Genomic DNA, 22,886 nt, shown 5'->3' with positions numbered 1-22,886 from the left:
ATAACCTGATTTTTGCTTTTGTTTTTGTATTTTGGGCCACATCTGGCAGTGCTCAGGGGTTATTCCTGGCTATACTCAGGAATCACTCCCGGTAGTGCTCTGGGGACCATATGGGATTCCAGAACCTCCAGCTCCACAACCTGGATTTTTAATAGGCTTCAACAGGCCATCCCAGGAACAGTACCTGAGCGCTTCATGTTGTCAAGGTGCTAAGTGGACTCTGTACTTTTAGTAGATAATCTACTGTGACCAGTTTCAGGGATTCTACAAATTCCTGAAATCAAATTTTCAATTCTGTGCATATGTACAAAGGACTGTTTGAAGGGTAAGGATCCAGTGTCATTGGCTGGTGAGAAATGTCTTAGACCCAAAAGAAGGTAAGGAATCGGTGATAAGAGTGTTAAATCCCACCTTTCTCTACAGATTTCTCAAAGGAGCACTTTACATTTTCCCAGGACAATCTTTAAAGAAAAACTCAGAGCCAAAGGGACAGTAGTGAAACTAAGGCACTTGCTGTGCATTCTGACAACCCTGATTCTACCCTTGGCACCACATGTGGTTCTTTGAGCACTGCCAAGGGTCATTCTGAGCATAGAGCCCCAGAGTATTGCCAGGTGTGGCTCAAACCCTCCCCCCGAAATTAAAAAAAAATAAAGTAAACACAAACTGCTGTTTCTAAGCAGACACTGAAATACCTATTCTTTTATTGTGTTCCCCCTTACTTCCCTACATATTAAACCACATATAATCATCACCATTTCTCTATACAGTAGAAACTCCAAATAGCAAGTCAAACTATGAAATGTTCTTCTTAATTACCAAACATTTCTACAGCTAGACTGGGATGACGACACAGTCCACTGACAACATTCCACCTCAGCCTAATGAAGCATATGTGGAGAAGATTGGAGAAGGAATGAACCAATGATTTCATAACTGATGAATATGCAGAATTACTAAGCAACAAAAATAAATGCAAAAAAAATTTTTTTAGGCATGCAGGAAGTAGAAATAGACCCTCAGTCTCTATTGGTTTCAATGCCTGTTAAGGTATTGTCTTCATTTAACCCTACACAGTTATTTAAACTCACAGAGTGATGAATGAAATATAGAAATAGGCTAATATAAATAACATTTTCCTGTCCCCCAAGCTCCTAATGCTCTGCTCTACCTGCTGAAGAGGGCATTATTTTCATATTAGTAATTTTTCACAAAGCCAAGGGTGTTTGTTCCATGTTAGAGTCTGACCTAACTTCTGATTAATAAAAGCTGCTTCTGAAAATGTATTCTTATTTATTTTGGGGTTACAGCCAGCAATTGTCACGGCTTATCTCTGACTCTGCATTCAGAGATCACAAGTAGCAGTGCTCAGGGACCACCATATGGGGTGTCGGGGATCAAACCTGGGTTGGCTGCCTGCAAGGCAACTGCCCTACCCACTATACTATCGCTCTGTCCCAAGAACTGCTGAAAATTTAGAGGAAAAATGGAGTCAAAGTTACCAAGTCAGAAAATTAGATCCAGTCTTTTTTTTTCCCAGATATCTTCAATGACAGGAACTCACTATTTTTTCAAGAAGCTTCTTGTCTTTTTTTTCCCCAAGAAGTTTTAATATAAGAGCCATCTTGCTTGGGGACCAGAAAGACAGTATGAGGATTAAGTCTCTTGCCTTTTCTGTAGCTAGCCCAGATGTGAACCCTAGCACTACCTGGTTCCCTGAGCCCCCCAGCAGTGACATCTGAGCATCTCTGAGCCTCATCCCCACCCGAAAAGAACAACCTTGCTTGGGGCAAACTAAACCTGCCTGCCATTTTGAACATCACTCCTGGTTTGTCCTCCAAAGCCACACAAAATTAAGCAAACACTTCATACATAGTTCAGAGGGAGACTAAAACAAGCAAGGAAAAATAATGTCCTTTAGAAACAACCACAGTTGTACCCCAATATCATCCATCGTTGAGACTGCCTCAATAAAGAAATATGGTCAAAAAGTAACTCGAGTATTTTCTCAGGTAAAAGAAGCTAAAAACAGATTCTAATTTCTCTCAAATTGAAAAGTTTGCTGCAATTTCAACAAACTAAAAAATATTGGAAAGGAGGCTATGAAGTTTTAGGCACTAAATTATTTTTTTTAAAAAAAAACTAAGGCATTATAAGTATAAAACCAATAGAGATGTAATTACATTTTTTAAAAGTCATGTATTCATTCTTATAATACAGAAATATAGTGGATAAGGAACAGGAAAAAAAAGCAGTATTTCTAAAAAAGTAAAATAGAAGAATGTGGAAGTATAGAAAAGACCATGCAAAACCACTAGAGAGCAATGTGCAGAAGAATGAAAGGATAAAAATGAAAGGACAGGGGCCAAAGTAATAGTATAGTGGGTAGGGCATTTGCCTTGCATGTGTCCAATCCAGGTTGATCCCTGGCATCCCATATGGTCCCGAGTACAGCAAGGAGTAACTCCTGAGTGCCAAGCCAGGAGTAACACCTCAGCATGGCTGGGTGTGACCCAAAAAGTCAAAAAAAAAAAGGAGAAGGCAACAGGAAGGGAGGAAGAGGAAGTGAGGGAGGAAAGGGAAGGGAGGGAGGAAGGGAAGGAAGAAGGGAGGGAGGAAGGACAAGAGTACAGGAATATGGTCCAATAGTAAAACACATCCTTCGCAAGTATAAAATCTGGGTTTGATGCCCAACACCAAAAAATAAAAACAAAAGACAAAACAAAAAAAATAGCACAGGGGCCAGAAGATAGTACAGTGGTTAGGACACAGGCCTGGCTTGTGTCCAGGCTGTGTTTCACCCCTGGTGCAGCTCAAGAGGCCCCCAAGCAGCACTGGAGTAGCCTGGGTAATCTCAGCCCTGCAGGGCCCGGCAGCACAGCATCATCAGACCCTGGCATTGAACAGGTGACTGAGACTCCTTGCATGGCTCCTGCTGGCTGTCCTGAATACTACTTGGTTTTCTAGGGGGTGAGGGGTGGGGAACGGGGGTTTGGTGGTTGAAGGAGAATGCAGTTATTTGGACCACTCCTGGTTGTACTCTGAGATTCCTGGTTCCACTCTGGGATAACTCATGGAAGGGCTCAAGGGACCAGATAGTGTGCTAAGGATTAAACTTGGCTCAGCTACATGAAAGACAAGAGCCCTACCCACTGTACTATGTCTCCAGTCCCTCCTGAGTACCACTTGGCTGTCCCCCCTCCCAAAAAAGAGCATAAACTTAAAAACACATTTCAGAAGTAGGGCCATATGGGCAGTTACCACAGCAGGGAGAGCACTTGCCTTGCATGTGGCTGACCTGGGTTCAATCCCCAGTATCTGACATGGTTCCCTGATCACTGCCAGAAATTAATACTGAGCACAGAGCCAGGAATAAGCCGTGAGCACAACGGGGTGTGCCTACACCCCCACCCCTACCCCAAATAATATAATAAAGTAGACCACGGATAGTACAGCAGTTAGGGCACTTGCCTTGTATGTGGCCAATTTGGGTTCAATCCTCAGGATCCCACCAGGGATTGATTCCTAAGTGTGGAGCCAGGAGTAAGCCCCTGCGCCCCGCCCCCCTCCCCCCCCCCCACCCCCCCCGAGCCCACAGGATCGATTCCTAAGTGTAGAGCTAGGAGTAAGCCCTGAGCACTGCCCAGTATGGCCCAAAAAAACAAATTAAACAAACAAAAAAAGCTGGGCCAGGAAAGCAGAATGGTGGACTGATCTGAGTCAATCTAAACTTGGAGGCAACTACAATAAGCAATTCAGAAAACAAGACTAGTAACAGAGCACAGAATCAAATTCACAATAGATGTTCAATAAAAGATAGTATAGGGCAGTTAAAGCACTAGCCTTGTATCCCACCAACCCCAGCAGCTGGAATCCCAGAACCATGTATGTTTTCCCCAAACACTGCAAGGGGTCATTTTTGAGCAGTGAGCCCAGAAAAGCTTCCAAGCACCACCTGATGTAGCCCCAAACCTTATTTCCAAAACTAGAGTTTGCAAGGCATTAAAAAAAAAAAAGACTCAAAAATAATGATTTCTTGAGGCCAGAGCAATGGTATAGTGGGCAGGAAGTTTGCCTTCCAGGTGGATGACCCGGGTTTGACACCTGACACTTCATATGGTCCTCTAAGCCCTGCCAGAAGTTATTTCTGAATACAGAGCCAGGAGCAAGTCCTGAGCACCGCTGGGTGTGCCCTACTCCCCTCTCCCCCCCCAAAAAAAAAATACTAATGACTTCTGGGGCTGGAGCAGTGGGTTGGGTACTTGCCTTGCACGCAGCCAACTGGGTCTGATCTTAAGCACCACATACTGTTCCCTGAGCCCTGCACTTCCAGGTGTGGTCCAAAAACCAAAATATGTAGATACATAGTAACTTCTGGGGTCAGAGAAACAGTACAGAATTTAAGGCGCTTGACTTACATACAGCTGACCTGGTTTAATTCCTAGCACCCCCCCCATACGATCTCCTGTATACCACCAAGAGTGATTCCAGAGTACAGAGCCTTATTAAGCCTTAAGCACTGCTGGGTATAGCCAGACACAAAACAAAAACAAACAAACAAAAAAGAATTTCTACTATGTTTTCAAAGTGACAGGTAAGCAAAGAAAAAAACAGAAGAGTTAAAAGGGAAATGTATTTTGTCTTGTGCTATAAAAACTTTTAAAAGAGAGAAATACAAACAAATGAAATAGATTAAATGCAGAAGTAATGAAACCTGTGTATGTATGAAAATCTTTGTGGCAGCAGAAAAATTCTCCAGATTATCAAGTTACTAATAGTAAATTATTGTAAAAAATTACCACATACATGGGGAAGAGGCATGTTTGGGCCCCACCTGACTCTGCACAGGGCCTACTCCTTGCTGTCCTCAGGAATCTCTACTATTGGTGCTTGGGAAACCACTTGTGGTGCTGGAATGGAACTGGGGTCACCAACGTGCAAGGCTAGTATCCTAACTCCTCTACTACCTCCCTGCCCCCAAAACTACTACATATATTTTAAGAAAAATTTTTGTTTTTGTTTTGAGTCACACTTGGAGGATACTCCTAGCTCAGTGCTTGTATGTGTGTGTGTGGGGGGGTGGGGGGGGAGGGTCACTTTCAGCAATGCTGAGGGTCCATGTGGTACCAGGGATTGAACCTGGGCCTCCTGCATGCAAGCATGCACTAAGACCGTTGAGCTGTCTCTACGGCCCAAGAAAAAAGGATTTATGAGGATTCATACAGAAGACATTACAAAAGACGGTGTACCTAAGTTAAGAATCGGCAACCTATTTGAGGAAAACAATCATCACTCATGATTGAATAAAATAAAGTACTTTGAATGAAAAGCTTAGCTTTTGTTTTGGTGTATTTCTAGTAATGGAGAGCAAAAACAGTGGGAGTATGTTAGCACAAAATGAGCCAACAGAAGATAAATTTTGAGGACTTTTAAACTAAAGGAAATGAATGAGGACTTTCGAACACAGCTTGGATCATAAACAGTAAAAGTAGTAAAGATGTCTCTAAATGCTGTGGCTCTTGGCTTGGGCCTTCATATTCAGAAAAGTTCTATTGGAAGAAGTTTTTGAAGGATTATGAACACTAGCACAGCTGATGGGACAACCTACATCATTTCTACTACCTTCAGAATGGCAAGACTAATTGCTCAGAAAACAGTAAAGCTGACTGGAAAGATGGACTTCCTGAGAGCTCCTTCCCTAATATAATCTCTAAATGAAGCATTTTCAGAAGCTTCAACTCAAGAAATTTAAAATCAATGATATATAGTTGCTAAAAAGATACCTTGCAGAGTCTGAAATAGAGTTGATAAAAAGGTGAAAGGAAAGAGTAAACTTCACAGATGCTTTGAACATCCCCCCACCCCACAAATAAACAGAATTCAGCCCTAGTGAGCCTATATACAAGTCTGCTCCCATATCAACCGCCGGCTGATAGGGAGAACTGAGATTGGGAGGAGTTTTCGGAATGGAGATGATTCCAATGATTTTGGGGAGAGTATGTCAGGTGGTCTCACTTCAGGATGCCCAGGCCTGGAGGAACAGGAAAATGGTTGGCCCCAAGACTCTGTTGGGAAGCAGCCCACTGCACCAACACGGATGGGGCATTCTGGATATTAGGACAAAGCAGCTCGTAAGAGGAAGCGTCGCTGAGAAGGAGAGAGGAAAGCGAGGAATAAAAATATGCATTTAGACAGGCTTAAAATGAAACAAAAATATTTAAATGCATCTCATTCTCTCCTGATCCAGTGTCTGCATGGGGTCATCTTTCTGAATACTAAGGAAGCATGGCTTCACCCTCACAGACTGAGTACGAAACAGCCTTAATTCCAACTTCTGTCTGCTCAGCCTCTGAAGAATGACTGCAGTCCTGCCTAGAGGCTACAAAGATCACAATGAAAAGTATCTAGATCTTTATTTAGAATTAGTCTGAGGGAGTTATCTGTGGCCTGCAGAAATTCTGCAGAAATTCAATTGCTCTTTAATCCAGTTATATGTTCAAGTCTTTTAATGACAATATTAGAATTATAAACTAATTATCAGTACTGCTTGTTTATATCAAGTGGCTAGTGTAATGATCTTAAGAGGTTTATCGACAATCACAGACTAACCCCAAGGCACACCCTAAAACATATTCCTATTTCAGGAACTGTATGCACTTCACACAGAACACTCCCCCCAACAACACACACATTATCCAGTTGACTTACCTGTCTCCATTGGTCGTGATTGACTCAAACTTGGATTTTTTCTTTGGGATTTCATTTTGAATTGAAGATGTAGAAAGAGTTTTCTGGCTTTTAAATGGCAAAAAGAGATGTATTAGAAATCAAATATTAATAAAACAAAAGCTTTAAAGCCTATCAAAGATGACCAACACAATTTTCAAGTTTATTAAAACTAATAATTTTGGGGGGCTGGAGAGATAGCACAGAGGGTAGGGCATTTGCCTTGCACGTGGCTGACCGGGATTCGATTCCCAGCATCCCATATGGTCCCCTGAGCACCACCAGGAGTAACTCCTGAGTGTAGAGCCAGGAGTCACCCCTGTGCGTCATTGGGTGTTACCCAAAAAAAAAAGAAAAAAAAAAAGAAAAAAAAATGAAGAAAAACAAAACTAATAACTTTTGAAACCAGAGAGAAAATAGAGGAGTTAAAGCACTTGATTTGCATCCTGTGACCCTTATTTGCATATGGACTCCTAAACTCAAAGCCAGGACTAGCCAGGACTAGCACAATTGTGGGTGTGGTGGCCCTAATCTCACCTGACAAAATAAAAGATTTTTTTGTGCATTGTTTGGAATGGAAGGCAGCTATGCTAGCCACTATATCACCAATGCCGTGACATACTCGATATGCCAAACACAGTAACAACGAGTCTCATGATGGAGACGTTACTGGGCCCGCTCGAGCAAATCAATGAATAACGGGAGGACCGTGACTGTGACCGTGATTGCTTGGAATGGAACCCAGGGTTCCCACATACACAAGGCAAAAACTCTACTACTAATTTACATTCCTAGCTCTCTAACAATTTGGATTAAAATTCACCAAAAAGAACCAAGTAGAAAAACGGAATAATATAACACAGAGGTTAAGGATCTTGCCTGATACATGATGGACCCAGTTCAGTCCCTGATAGAACATATGACATGCACTGACATGCATGAGGTCCTAAATTCAGTCCCTGGCACCACCTTCAAAAAAAAAGTCCTCAATAAAGTCCACCAAAACACTGACTTCATAGTTTTTGTATGAATAGGTAACTTATTTCCACCTTCTCCCCAAATAAAATCTGTCTTAATTATTATTAATTGATTAATAACTTTCAATTACTTAGAGAAGAGTCAGTAAAACTTCAATAAGCAAATGGGCTGGAATGACAGCACAGCGGGTAGGGCATTTGCCTTGCATGCGGCTGACCCAGGTTTGATTCCCAGCATCCCATATGGTCCCCTGAGCACCGCCAGGGGTAATTCCTGAGTGCAGAGCCAGGAGAACCCCTGTGCATCGCTGGGTGTGACCCAAAAAGCAAAAAAAAAAAAAAAAGCAATTAATTACAGATGCTTCTTATGCTTCTATCTTGACAAGTTTCTATTCGGCCACTCATCAAATTATCCTAAAATGATTTGATTACAGATCTATCTGCCCTACCAGGCTGCATACTTGGGAGAGCAATATGGTGTTTTTATTTATCTCTTAATTCCCAGCAGAGTCCCTGGCCAGTAACAATGTTTGCTGAAAACAAACAAAATCACAATGGCCATAACAGATATAATGTTACTCTGTATTAAATGCTTTCTATATTCCAGCTAAAAAACTAGTTAGCATGCATGTATGAAGTAATTTATTTTCACAGCTCCTTCATGAGATAATCATTTCCCTCATTCAACAGATAAAGAAACTTGCCCAAGATCCCCCTCAGCAAAGTTGGCAATGCTAGAATTCAATTCAGAATCAGAATTCGTCACACTAAAGACACTCTAAAAGGACTTTTCTTTGGTGGGGAGTGGCAAGGTTTGGGCCACACCTGGCAGTACTCAGGGATCACTCCGGGCAGGGCTCAGGGAATCAGGTAGTGCACTAGGTATTAACCTGAGTCAGTGTGCCAAGCAAGCGCTTAAGCCAATGTACTATTGTTTCAGTCCCTGAAAGGACATATTTTTTACTAGATCCCACATGGAATATCTAACAACCTGCTGGCCAAATGTGCATAGAAAGCTATATTCTGGGACCTGAAAAACAATACAGGGGGTAAGACACTGCTTAATCCCAAGCAACTCCAGGAGCGATCCCTGAGCACAGAGCCAGAACATCACCCATTCTAATGGTGAGGGGCATAGTGTGAAAGTGGACAAAGTTCCACAAGTTATTATTATTTTTTTTTATTTTTGGGTCACATCCAGCGATGCCCAGGTGTTACTCTTGTCTCTGCACTCAGGAATTACTCCTGGCAGTGCTGGGGGACCATATGAGATGCCAGGGATCAAACCCAGTTGGCCACATGCAAGGCAAATTACCCTACACTCTGTACTATTGTTCCGGCCCCAGTTCCACAGATTTTTAGGAAATAATGAAAAATAAGTCAGAAAAATCGTATACCTCCCAGAAGTCTCTCTAGCTTCTTGAATCTTATAATTTAAGATACGTGAATTATAAAACACGACAAATGGGGATTCTTCCTATAGACTAGTAACTAGAGAAAAAAAAATTAGATCAAATCACATCTCCCATGGCAAGTTGTGTGAGTTTATACCTGACTTCAGGCCTCTAGTTCTATCTCACGCATCTTGAAGTTACCTGTTGTAATGGCCTCCACCACTCAGTCGGCTGTATTGCTCCTTCTCCTGATGGCTGGCACGGGAAGAGCTGCTCAAATGTTTTCTTTGCTCTTTGGTCTTCTGAAGGACCCGTTTGTATGAAAGAGTGCACAGCCAGCACAGCAATTTTCCATCTACCTGAAGAGTGAAGAGACAGATAAAGAAAAGGGAACATAGTGCAATAGGAGATCTACATACAAAACGATTTATAGACATAACACATGGTACTAGGCACAAAAAAAAAAAAACTGTTTAATAAAGGTGAGCTTCGTGGGGAAGATGGTGCAGAGAGATAGTATTAAGGGTAATGCACTTGTCCTGCACTCAGGGGAAATGGGCTGAATCCCCAGCACCACATACAGTTCCCCCAAGGACCACCAGGAGTGACTCCTGAGCAGAGAGACAAGAATAAGCCCCCTAGGGGCCAGAGAGACAGCACAGTGAATAGTACATGGCCAACTTGGGTACCATCCTCGGCATCCCATATGGTCCCCTGGGCCCCTCCAGGAGTAATCCCCGAGTGCAGATCAGGAGAAAATCCTGAGCACTGCTGGGTGGGGCCTCCTACCACCCCAAAAAAACATAAATCCAAAACTAATAACCCTTGAGTACCAATCGGTATGACCCCCAAACAAAGCACCAACAAATAATATATGAACCATTTGGAACTGTAAGTATGGTTCAATAGATGGACTTAAGTGTTGTATGAAGTAGGCCTGATGGGTTCAATCCTGGAACTGCACCAAAGTGCAACGCCTGAGCAAAGTCTGTTGTTTTCTTAACACTACTGTGTGTGACACCCCCCCCCAGTAAAATATTAATATGAGCTAATTTGAGAGGGGTTGGGTCAAACTAGGTCTCACACCAGCAAAACATGCACCCAAAGTTGATTCCTTGCCTTTACTGCTAATTTTCTATATTACTCTGTTTTGTCTTCTTCAATTTAACATACCAGAGCAAACTTAACACACCAGAGCAAAGTTCCCATAAGAATTTCAAGACCCGACCATCTCTGTGGTGCTCATTAAGAAAAATTCATCAGGGAGAAAACAAAATGAAATATAATTTTAATTTTTTTATTACAGTATAAATGCTTACAAAATAATCCGCTGGATATCTTTTCTTAGATGAAAAAAGTGTGCCCAGAAAAAATCTAATGGGCAATTGGCTTCAAGGGCACCAGTCCTCGCTGGTGGCCTGATGGTAATCAGCAATGGCACTCTATTTGAATTAGAAAAAGTTGATCCCTTTGGGCAAAAGCAACTGGCACCAGGGAGTAGGGCACAGAGCTAGGAAGAGCAATAGGGTTTCCATAATCCTCAGAAGTTGGGGCATCTCTGTGCAGCACTTAGATTACAAAACCATTTGTATGAATCTAGTATAGGTGGCAGAACTGGTAGAAATTACTTGGGTTGGGGATAAAGTATGCTGGTATTTCATAAGAATCTTACTTTTCATCTTATGGATGGATGGATGGATGGATGGATGGATGGATAGATGGATATATTGGACCACACCCAGTGATGCTCAGAGGCTACCCCACTCAGTGCTGAGTAAAGCTTCTGGAAGTACTCTAGGGACCATACAGTGCTGAGGATCAATCCTGGGGTGCCCACATACAAAGCAGGTCTCCAGTTCTTTAAGATAACTTCCTGGTCACCTAGCTCTCATCTTTTATTCCTGAAATAACTTCCACTGTCCTTTGCTGTTCTCGTTGTTGTGAGCCTCATCTGGCACCTGGGAACTCAGGTTATTTCATCTGGTACTTGGAGGCCACCAGAGTGACATCAGGGTTCTTACGGATGGGGGTGGAGTGGGGGTGGTGGGAATGGGGATCAAATTCAAGGCCATATAAGGCCATATAAGGTATGTGTTCTACCACACGGAATCACATCCTTGGTCCTTATTCTTGAATTCTTGCTCCATCTCTAACATGAGTAGGACTTAATATCATTTGCCTTTTTGTGGGGGAGGAAACCACAGTTAGCAATGCTCAGGGTTATTCCTGGCATGGTGCTTGGGAATCACTCCCAGCGGTGCTTGGGGGAGAACAAAGTACCAGGGATTGAATCTGGGGCTCTGGCATTCAAAGCATGTACTCCAACTTGTGGAGCCTACCTCCCTTGCCCCACCAATCTTTTTTTTTTTAACTGTTTTTTAAATTCTGGTAAGAATTCACACCTGGCAATGCTTGCGGGACACCACATGGTGCTGGGGATTGAAACCAAATCTCCCACAGGCAAAGCGTGTTGTTTCAGTCCTTTGTGTTATCACCCTGGACCCTGAATTATTTCTTATTAGCAAAAAACTCTTTGTGACCTTTCCAAATCTATTTGGCCCCACCAACACATTAGCTAGTCCATCATTCTGAACCTAAGCACTTATTTCCTTCCTACATACAGGTTATTGCTATACTTCTCACAACTGCAAAAACCAGCAAATGATCTCCCTACTTCCGCTTGTGGATCTTTATAAACCATCTCCACCACACAACTGCGAAAAGGCATTTCTGTAAATGTAAATCTAATTTTATCTCCCCTCTTCTTAAAACCCAATTATTTTTCTCTTTAATATAAAATCTACAACTTTTGCCAGGGCCTATATTGACTTAACATCTGTAAATTTTCCTTGTCCACTCTGCCATCTTTCTATTCTTTCCAAGTACCAAACTCATGCTTGCCTTAAAATCTTTTCAAAGCTGATCTGTCTTTTGTTTGTTTAGGGCTACAATTCTGATGCCCAAGGATTACTCCTGGCTCTGCACTCAGGAATCACTCCTGTGGTGCTCAGGGGACCACATGGGACCATGATCAAACCCAAGTCGGCCACGTGCAAGGCAAGTGCCCTACTTGTGTGCACCCTGGCGCCAACGCTGATCTGTCTTCCTGGAATTTTTGCACTCCATAGCTTTCTTCCTTTGGTGACTCCTTTTCACTAATCTAGTTTCAACTCAAGCATTATCTTCCTGGAAGACTTCCTGATTAGAACCCCCAACCTAAATAGGATTTCCGAGTTACTCTCTATCATGTACTTGTTTCTGTTCAGCACTTACATCTAAAATTTGTGCCATTGGGCTGGTGAGTAGTACAGTAGACTGGCTACTTGCTTTGGGTACTATCACCCTAGATTTGATCCCTGGCATTCCATATAGTTCCCCCAGAACCTCCAGGAGTAATTACTGAGTGCAGAACCAGGAATAACACCCTGAGAACTGCCAGGTGTGGCCCCAAAACCAAATAAAATAAAATAAAAGTTATGTCATTTATTTCTTTGTTCTTACCCACTTACTTCCCAGAGAATATAAGGCCAGAAGAGAACTCAAAGGGCAGGAGCACATGCTTTGCACGTAGGAGACCAAGTCCAATACCTGTCGTGGCATTGATCACCACTGGGAATAGCCCCCAAGCAACAAAACAGGGATAGCTCCTAGGAATGCTGGGTGTAGCCCCGCACCCCAAAATAATTCTAAGCAGCTGAGGAGATAGTATAAGGGCTGCGGCGCTTGCTTATTGTGGCTGACTCTGGTTTGATCCCTGGCACCATATGGTCTCCTGAACATTGCAGGATAGAGCCCTGGCAGCCCCTGAGCACAATTAAGTTGGTCTGTACAATCCTCAGCACCACAGGGCCCAAGCAGTATTGCATCCTCAGGCCTGTGCATTTCCCTGAAACTCCTGTCCAGTTGGCCAAGAATTACCAGTAGCATTCCTATTACCACTCTCCAAAAAACAATTCTAAGAAAGAAGAAACTTAATAAATTCTAAGGTAATTAAATTAATAATTATACAAGTGCCATTTACTGAGCCACATTGTTGGCTAGGCTCGAAATTAAATGTTTCCTACACCTATTCTCAATCTCTCTATGTCATTGGGAAGTAGCTACAGCTGTTATCATTGGAAAGATGATGAAACTGATGCATACTAAAGGTTTATAATTTATCCAGGATAATTCAGCTAGCATAAAGTGAGATGGAACCCAGATCTGTGGGACTGCAAAGTTTGTGTCCATTTGCAATTTCTTGAATACTAATTTAGCTTCTCCTATATATTGAATTCAGGAAAGAAGTGCCCTGACTGGCAGGCAGGAGCATTTTGGTCCTTAGAAATGTATACTTTTTCATTGCAAATTAATGGATTTGGTTAGAAGTGTCGGCTTTTTAGACCCTACGCATCTCTGGAAAAAAAAAACTCTGAAAACTTAAAAGTTCTGTACTACACTTTTTCATTTAAAAAAAAAAACTTACTGAGCACCTATTCTGTGCCAAACTTCTGGAACTATGGTTGAGAATAAGATGGAAAGAGTCTAATTCTCGTGGACGAGGACCAATATTTAAACAAATAAAATAACATCATAATGCAGTATACATGGAAGACAATAAATAGGGAAATATACAGACAATAAACAGGAAGGCAATAACACAGGGGGAAAGTGACTTGAGAAATCAGTAAAAGGTCTGCGAGGGGAGGTGAGAATGGACTGAGGAAGCAGATAATACTCTGAAAAAGGGTCTATCAGGCAAAAGGATAGCTAGCACACGAGTGGGAAAGAAACTGGCCTTCTGAAGGACTGAGAGGTGGCTAGTTTTGCTAAAACAATGTGAGAGGTAGGGACATGACTGAGGATGAGACCAAGAGTGAAGAGTTGGGTATGGGCTTTGAGAACCATGGAGTTTAGGTCTTACTCTAAGAGTAGTTAAGTCACCATTTTAAACAGACCAAATCTAAACCATTTTGATTCCACCAAGGTATCATCACTTCACACGATTTCCATCTACATCATTGTCTTTTGATGTTAAACTTTATTTTTTTTAGACTTTGGACCACACCCAGTGATACTTATGGGTTACTGCTGCTGTGATTGGGGACCAGTGAGGCTGGGAATTAAACCCAGGTCTCTACATGCAAAGCACTGGTGATGAATGTGGTGTTGGAATTATGTACATAAGAAATCATCATTAATGGTATTGTAAATCATAGTACCTTAATTAAAAAAAATTTTAGAGGCTATTCAAAAGCTGAAGCTATTGGTAGACTACATGTTAAAGTGATAAAGTAAGACAACGCACGGTAAAGATTGCTTTATTGGTGTCAGTAAAGTATAAGTCAATAAATACTGATCCCCAAAGTACTCAGATTAGGGGAAAAAAGAAAAAAATTAAAAACACAGAGATTTACCTTCTTTCTGTCATCCTTCCTGTCAAAAGCACACTGCTGCTTGCATTGTTCACAAGAATATGGTGGTCCATACTTCTTCTCTGAGTTTGTACAGCGCTGGCATTTGTTGCCAATAAATGCTGCAATTATGTTGCAATACTGACAAGGTTTGGGCTTGAAGAGGAAAAAAGGGATAAATAACTATAATGTATCTTTTATAATAAAAGTACATTTAAACCATTTATTTTGCAGAGCCAAGCATTGAATCTAGGGTTTCACACGTGCAAACACTCTACCACTGGGGTACATCCCAACTCCGAAAGTGCACTTTTCAAAGCAATGTGTTCTAGGTCTAGGAGGCTGGAGTGATAGCACAGCAGGGCGGGCATTTGCCTTGTACACAGCCAACCCAGGCTCAATTCCCAGCATTCCATATGGTCCCCTGAGCAATGCCAGGAGTGATTCCTGAGTGCAGAGCCAGGAGTAACCCCTGAGCTTCGTCAGGTGTAACCCAAAAAGGCCCCCCCCCAAAGATTCAAAGCAATGTGTTCTAGTGTATAGTCCATTAAAGAAGGTAAATAAATATGGTAAATTAACCCATTCCATAAGTTACCTCTTACGTTGACCAAATGAAACCCAATTCATAACACTATGTAAAATGCTTTTTCTGCATAGGACTATTATGTGTAAACAAAGAAAATAATAAAAACCAATAAGCATTTATATATAAGTATTTATATACTAATGTGAGAAATTCAATAGTGCTTGTATTGCATGTGGCTGACCCTGGTTGGATCCCAGCACAACATATCCCCTAAGCACTGCTAGGGATCACTCCTCAGAACAGAATAACCAAGAACAGCCTCTGAGCACTGCCAGGTATGGTCCAGAGTGCACCCTCCTCAAATCTCAAAAACAGAAATATCAAATAAAATAAACAATGCAAACTTTACATTCAGGAACACTGGATTCAGTCTCCAGCACTGCATGGTCCCCTGAGCATCCCCAGAAACGCCTCCCCAAGCACTACCAGTGTAGGCAATAAACAAAACAAAAAAATGAAGAGTCAACTGACATAAAACAAAGAGCTCAGATTATTGGATTAATTTTTCCCCTCCTCTATACATACAAAATGGTTACTAAATTCTCTCAAGAAAATTATAACTAAAATCCTTCCATGTGACTATAAATACAGAATTCCAAATACTACGTACCAGCTAAATTTAAAAGGTGATATACTAGGTAATTTTTCTAAGAAATTTTCTACACATAACTATTAACTATTGTAATTATATTAATAATTCACAAAATGTTCAGGTTCTAAAAGAGCTGAACTCACTGTTTTCCTGAGAGAAACCCTACTTACCGTTCCATATAACTGCACATTTTGAGCACATTTCTTGCATATTGTATTGGTTTTACTGTTAAGGAAAAGAGAAAGAAAAACCTTGTTTTACTTAAAATATCCGAAAACTTATTTTCTCATTGCTAAGTGCCAATATGAAATATTGTCTGAATATTTCATTAACTAAAGGTTGAATATATGGCAAATAATCTTAATTACTTTGTGGTAACTCATTTTGTCAGCACAGATAAAATGAGGCTTCAGCTAAATTGTGAGTTATTTCTGATTAAGACATCGCTAAAACTCATTAAGTAAAATTATCAGATAAACAGAGAAGGCTCACAAAAGAATGTTATGTTAGAAAAAAATTGACTAGCAGAAATCACTTTTCAATTCAGATGAAGTGCTGAGAAATTTGAAGCGTAGCATGAAGTAAATGCATTAGAAATATAAACTTAATATTCTACTCATTTTCAACTTACTCTGTCTATGCTCCCCTCCTAGGTGTGGGAAAATAGATGTCCCATATAGATGGGGTCAGCAGTGGAGTGAACAGAAAAAAATCTAACCATACCATCGATTTTTTTGTCAACATATTTCCAGTTTCTAAGGGCTGAGCATGTGCACACACACACACACACACACACACACACACATACACACACTCCTTTGCCCACTGACACCACTGACAAACACACACTCTGCCCAGTGAAGATTCAGAATTCCTATTATTACTTAAATGCCTGAACTGATAGATTTGATTGGGGGGGGAGAGGGAATCATCTTTAAATAAGTAACCTTCACCAAGTTACAAACAGTACAAACAGTATTCTATGGGGGTCAAGGAGATGGTGCAAAGCACTGGAGTATATGCTTTGCCTGCTGGAGCCCCAGGTTCAATCCCTTGCACTGCAGAGAGTAATCACAGAGCACTAAGTCAGGGGCATCTCAAAGTACTGCTAGGTGTGGTCCCAGACAAAAAAACTAAACAGGGACAAGAGAGACACTGCAGGGATTAAGGATGCTTTTCATGAGGCTGAGCCTGGTTCAATCCCTGTACTATTTAGGGTCCCCAGAGCAGAGCCAGAAGTAACCCCTGAGTATAGCCAGGTGTGACTCAAAAAGAAAAAAAAAGTAGAAAACATTTCCATTAAAATATTCAAACAAAATAATTCCCAGGAAACTTCCAAAATTTATAAAAAAGCAGTATGAGACAACTGGAAAGAGGATTAGCACTAGTGATTCTGTGATGTTTGATTTATGCTTAGATTACTGAAGTGATATAAAGATACACGTAGCTTCTAATATCTTAGAAAACATCTGAAGGTGGGTCAGAGTGATAACACAGCAGGTAGAGCACTTAACCACCAATGTGTTATAAAGGAAAAATACAGAATCTGTGTATGATATAATTGATTACAGACCTGCATTTTACTTGAGTTTATACTGAAATACAAACAAAGATTCCAAGTGGGGGGAAGATGCTAAGGAGTTGGAGGGAGTACAATAGGGAGGTACTTGTCTTGCACATGAGCCAACCTGGGTTCCATGCCCAGCACCCTATGAATGATCCCCCAAGGTCCACCAAGAGTAAGCCTTGAGCACCTCTGTGTGTGGCCCCAAAACAATAACAGACAGAAAACACAGAGGGGAAGTGATTGGTGTTGAAACATGTATACCTGAAACTCAGTCAAGAAAAAAATTTGGTAACTTTCTAACTTAAGGTGATTCAATTAAAAAAATAAAAACAAAACAAAACAAAAAAACAGGGGCCTGGGGCTGGAGAGATAGCACAGTGGGTAGGCCGTTTGCCTTGCATGCGGCCGACCTGGGTTCGATTCCCAGCACCCATATGGTCCCCTGAGCACCGCCAGGAGTAACTCCTGAGTGCAGAGCCAGGAGTAACCCCTGTGCATCGCCAGGTGTGACCCAAAAAGAAAAAAAAAAAAAAACAGGGGCCTGAGTAGGGCTGTTGTTGTGGATCCCTCCCATCTCATATAGTCCCCTGAACACTACCAGATATAGTTCCTGAGTGCAAAGCCAAGAGTATCCCCTGAGCATCACCAGATATACCAGATATGGCCCAAAAACAAAACAAACAAAAACCCTATCCCCAAGAGAAAAAAAAAAAAAACATATGAAAAGGGTCAAAAAAAGAGAGTACAGTGGGTAAAGTGCTTGCCTTGCATGCAGTCAACCCAGGTGTGACCCCCTGCACCTTTTATGGTCCTCCAAGCCCCACCAGAAGTGATGTCTGAGCACAGAGCCAGAATCACCAAGCAGAGCCCAGCATGGCCCAAATGCCCCCTTTGAAAAAAATAGAAAACATATTCAGAAAAACTGTTTCTATGATCCAACTTGAGTTTTGTTGTGTGATGTAAAATGGTACTCAAATATTAAAGATATCACACAAAAATATTAAAGATGGATCACAGGTCTAAACGTAAAACTAAATAAAAAGCTCAAAAGCTATACTGTTTGTTTCTGTCCAGATGAAGTTCTGAAACAGTATACTAATCAATGGTGGAAAGAAAAATCCCAACAGTGACTCTGGGTGAAGTCAGGGGCTAGAAATTGACTGGGCGCTAACAGTACAACTACTGTAAAAGGACTTGGAGTTACACAGGTGTACAATGTTTGTAAAACTCATCCTGAGTACTTCACTGTGAAAACTTTACTCCTCTTTTTGTCTTGTTTTTCCAGCCACGTCCTGTTACACAGGGGCTATTCTGAGTGCAGTACTCCAGACTACTCCCAAAGATGCTCAGGAACCATAAAGTGCCTAGGATTGAACCAGGGCTCCTGCATGCAAAGCATGTGTCCTAGTCCTTTGAGTCATTTCCCCTGCTGAGACACTTTACTCTTCTTAGGGTCAAGTACACTGACAGTCACAACTTAAAATGCACCAAAAGAACCTAGAGAAACAGTGTTGCGGCTTAGAGCACCTGTTGACAAGCAAATGGTTATTATGAGTTCAAGTGCCCAGTGTTCCAGCAGAATCTTCACAGTTGTGCTGTCTACCATCCCTGGCATCACAGCAACTGCTGACTGCACCATAGGCAGGTGTGTGCGTGCACCACAAAAAGTGGTATGACTCCCAGGGCCAGAGAGATATTACAGCAGGGAAGGCACTTGCCTTGCGTGTGGCTGCCTGGGTTTGATCGCTAGCACTACAAATGGTCAGGCCCCCGAGCAATGCCCAGAGTGATCCCTGAGCACAGGCAGGAATGGCCCAAACTTCCAACAGGGACCAGATAATGCAGCAGGTAGGGCATTTGCCTTGCACAGAGTTGACTCAGATTTATCTCCGAAATCCTTTATGGTCCTCTGAGACAACTAGGGAGTGATCCCTGAGCACGGAGCCAGGAGTAAATTCTGAGCACTGCTGGATGAATATAGGCCCAAAACAAAACAAAAAGAAATAAGCTGGCTTTTCCAGCCCACGTTCTCCCTTGACCACATATCTCGTTGCTTGTCTCAATGTTTCTTTGCTTTCCTATTTCCACTCTGGAGAAGCCTATGTTCTTTTTGTTTTGTTTTGTTTTGTGGCCACACCTGGTAATGCTCCTGACTCTGCACTCAGGGATCACTCCTGAACTCAGGGGACCATATGGAGTTCTGGGGATCAAATTTGGGCCAGCTGCTGCAAGGTAAGTTCCTTACCAACTGTACTATCCTCTGGCCCTGCCTCCTGTATTTCTTTCTTTCTTCTTCTTTTTTTTTTTTTTTTACTTTTTTGGGTCACACCTGGCAATGCTCAGGGGTTATTCCTGGCTCTGCACTCAAGAATTACTCCTGGTGGTATGCAGGGGGCCATTATGGGATGCTGGGGATCAAACCGGGGTCAGCCACACACAAAGCGCTGCCCACTGCACTATCTCTCTGGCCCCTACTAAGTTCTCTCCTGAACACACATGTCTCCCTCCCTTTTCCCTCATCTTTCTAAATAAGTTTAAAAAAATACCTTTCTTGCTTCAGAAAAAAAAATTCAAACAAAAACAAATGTGACGAGGATAAACCAATACTTTTCGGATTGTCACATATCCAAAGATGTCTTCTGGCTTACAAATTCTTCCAGTTCTGTATATACACATACTAGAAAGTAAGGCTTATGTTAAATTATTTGGAGAATGTTTTTATTGTCAAAATGATCAAAACCACAATGTGAAGCTATCAAGGATATAAAAAAATAAGTAAGCTAAATTGAAACACTCAGTGGATAATTAAGGAACAATGTGTGTATTTTATACCCATCAATGGGTTATAAAAGGAAAAATACACAACTTTGTATGCTATAATGGATTACAGACCTGTATTCTACTCGTGTTTATACTGAAACACAACCAATTCAAGATTCTAAGGGACTGGAGAGATATGTACGGTGGGAAAGGCACTTGCCTTGCACATGGCCCACTTGGGTTTAAAACCCCTTATGGTCCTCCAAGCAACACCAGGAGTGATCCCTAAGCTCAGAAGCAAAAGTGAACCCTGAGCACTGCTGGGAGTGGCCCAAAATCAAACAAACATTTGAAGAGGAAAAACCCTAATTGTATCTTTCATGGTCCACAAAAACTGTACCTCTCCTGCTGGTACTCAGTCCTGCAGTAGGTGCATTTCACAACAGGGTGTGCGATCCGACATTCCTGAAATGAAACAAAATCACTTTAAAAGGTGGTCAGAAATGAAAACAGCTTTCAGGAGGCCACAGAAGACCTGAAAGACCTAAAAAAAAAAAATCCGTGCCTAATTTCTTTCCCTCTGTAAGTGCCACCTCTATCCTGCGTTGATAGAGCTCTGTAAGAATTTACATGCAACTATTGATTGAACAGAAAATTTGTATGAATAAGCCTTTGACTGGGAATCAGAACCCCTGAATTCTAGCCCTGGCTTGGCTCCTGTCACTGTGTAATTTTTAACCAGGTTCACTTGGGAAATGAAAGTGCTGGATTAAAACTGCTTACATATCTAGAATTTCCTTAAAATCCAGCAACAGATGAGTATGTGTGTAAATATGGATGCACAATTTTTTAAAGCCAAAAAAAAAAAGGCTTTCAAATAGTTCTCAGGCCTGTTGAAGAATGACACGGCCATGGCCATTTGAGGAAACAGGGGCACGCTATAAAACACTCTGGATTGATTATCTGCAGCTATCTCAACGTCACTTTGCAAAGGCGTGGTGACTAATTCACTTAATTAGGCAAAGCAGGATGAAGCGACTTAAAACGAAAAAGAGAACTTGGACCTTCAGAGGTATTAGAAAAAAAAATGATCGACAACTGACTAGAGCGAGGAGAGAAAATACCCAAATGGACGCTGAAAATTCATCCTTCTGATACAACTGAGTATACACTTGATTTAGGGGCCTTTCTTTCAGGTCTCCCCGCCTCGGACTAGCTGGAAATGGCCCGCGAGGTGCCCGAGTTCGAGACCTCCCGCCGGCGAGCACCCGACTCCGGAGCTCAGCTCCGGGCGGGCTCCCGGTGCTCGGTCGGAAAAGGCGGGCGCGGCCCATCGGGTGCAAGCAGGGGGACTCGTGGCACCTCCCCCGACCTCCCCGGGTCCGAGAACAATCCCCCGCGGTTGCTAAGCACCCGGACACGCCAGCCGCGGGGGCCTAGACGGCGTCCCGGGCTCCCCCACGCTCCCCGCCGGCCCTCCGCAGGGGCGGGGTGCGGCTCCATAGCTGGGCGGACCTGCCAAGCCCAGCCCCGAGGACCCCACGGGGCGTCCCCGGACAACCCGGAGCTCTGGGCCGCAGCTCCAGGGTCCCGATCCCCGGCCGCCGCCCCAGCCCGCGCACCTTGCACAGCTGCTGCCCCTGAGACAGCGCCTCGAAGGGGAAGCGCTGGTGGCACTTGGTGCAGGCGTAGAGCGCCGCCATGTCCGGCCAGGGCCGTGCTGACCGCCCCGCCGGTCCGGCCCGCGGCTCTATCTGACAGTCGGAGGGACAACCTGGCGACGGCGGCGGCAGCAGGCTGCGGGATGCGGCAGGCGGGCGGCCGGTAGGTCCGGGCGTACCAGGGCGGACACAGGGGCTCGAGGGGCCCGTTCACCGGTCTGCCCCTACGTCAGTCAAGCACGAGCGGGCGGGACCCAGAGCTTCCGACGACAGTGATTCGTTCCCGAGTGGAGTACGCCACTTGTGACGCGCGAGGCCCCGGTTATGTAAAGCTCGGTCACGCGGGGGCGCCCTAGGAGACACAGTCTCCCGCCCGGTAACTACGCAACCGGCAGGCTCCGCCCCCTCGGGCCTTTGTTCCCACCCTTGCCCCGCCTCCCCCGGCCTCGGCGCAGCCGCGCCTCTCGCGATACCTCCGCGCAGTTGTGAGGTCTCGGTTGCCATGGAGCCGCCCTCCGGGAGCCGCTGCGGCGCTGGGCGGCCGAGGGCCGCGCTCGTGAACTTGATCCTGGCCGCCACCCTAACCCTGAAGAAGCGGGATTGGGGGTGGGTGCGTGTGAAAGACCCCTCCATCAGCGGGGCAGGAAGAGTCTGCACCGTCCTCTTGGTCGGAACGGCGAGAGGAAACCAATGGAGCAACTGAAGTGGCTCAGCAGTGATCAGAGAGCTCTGAAAAGCGGGGAAGCACTCTTAAGTCATTAGGCAGAGAAAGGGGACCCCTCCCACCCCAGAGCCCCGGCCGGTGGTGAAAGAGGTGTGCAAGAGTAAAGACAGCCTCTTCAGGAGAAGGAAGACGGAGGGCGGGATGTAATGGGCCTCCAGCGCCTAGCTGGAGCAACCAACCTCGTTTCTTGGCGACGGCAGGCTCGAGGGGGCAGTCCACGCCCTCCTGGCTCCGCCGCTCCCTGCAGCTTCCAAGATGATGCCTATAGCCGGTCCAAGGAATTACGGGCTTCTCGAGGTTTTGGCACAGCCTCCATAGAGCTGATCTGCCCAAGTCTGTGCCCTATAGTAGGTTGCTCTGAGCTTAGATTACAATGGTCTCTGCCAGCCACGTGTGCAGCACGAATTGCAGTTTTACTTCAACCTGCATTAAAAAAAAAAAAAAAAAAAAAAAAAAAAAAACCTTCTAGATCCCTGCCCCAACAAAGTTTGTCCGGTCTGAAACCC

At 43.5% G+C, this 22,886-nt stretch overlaps 1 protein-coding gene across 3 annotated transcripts in view; it reads right to left on the bottom strand.

Annotated features, from left to right (window-relative positions):
* FAM76A (family with sequence similarity 76 member A) overlaps positions 1 to 21,875 on the bottom strand; it is a 34,597-nt gene extending 12,722 nt beyond the window's left edge. For 2 of the 3 annotated variants that reach the window (XM_056122589.1, XM_056122590.1), the window contains exons 1-6: positions 21,618 to 21,875; positions 20,396 to 20,460; positions 15,839 to 15,893; positions 14,494 to 14,646; positions 9,299 to 9,456; positions 6,709 to 6,795 (exon numbers count right to left, since the gene is read on the bottom strand). In XM_056122589.1, the coding sequence (XP_055978564.1) occupies positions 6,709 to 6,795; positions 9,299 to 9,456; positions 14,494 to 14,646; positions 15,839 to 15,893; positions 20,396 to 20,460; positions 21,618 to 21,698 (599 nt within the window). In that variant the 5' untranslated portion in view covers positions 21,699 to 21,875. Of the gene's footprint in view, positions 1 to 6,015; positions 6,148 to 6,708; positions 6,796 to 9,298; positions 9,457 to 14,493; positions 14,647 to 15,838; positions 15,894 to 20,395; positions 20,461 to 21,617 lie in introns of all 3 variants that reach the window. The other variant, XM_056122587.1, reaches the window with a different exon arrangement.
* Positions 21,876 to 22,886: the final 1,011 nt, after the last annotated feature.

This window comes from Sorex fumeus, unplaced genomic scaffold (genome assembly GCF_029834395.1).
Source record: "Sorex fumeus unplaced genomic scaffold, SorFum_2.1 ptg000047l, whole genome shotgun sequence".
Lineage (NCBI taxonomy): Eukaryota > Metazoa > Chordata > Mammalia > Eulipotyphla > Soricidae > Sorex > Sorex fumeus.
The sequence above is the reverse complement of the archived record's forward strand: the minus strand, read 5'-3'. Positions and strand labels throughout refer to the sequence as shown.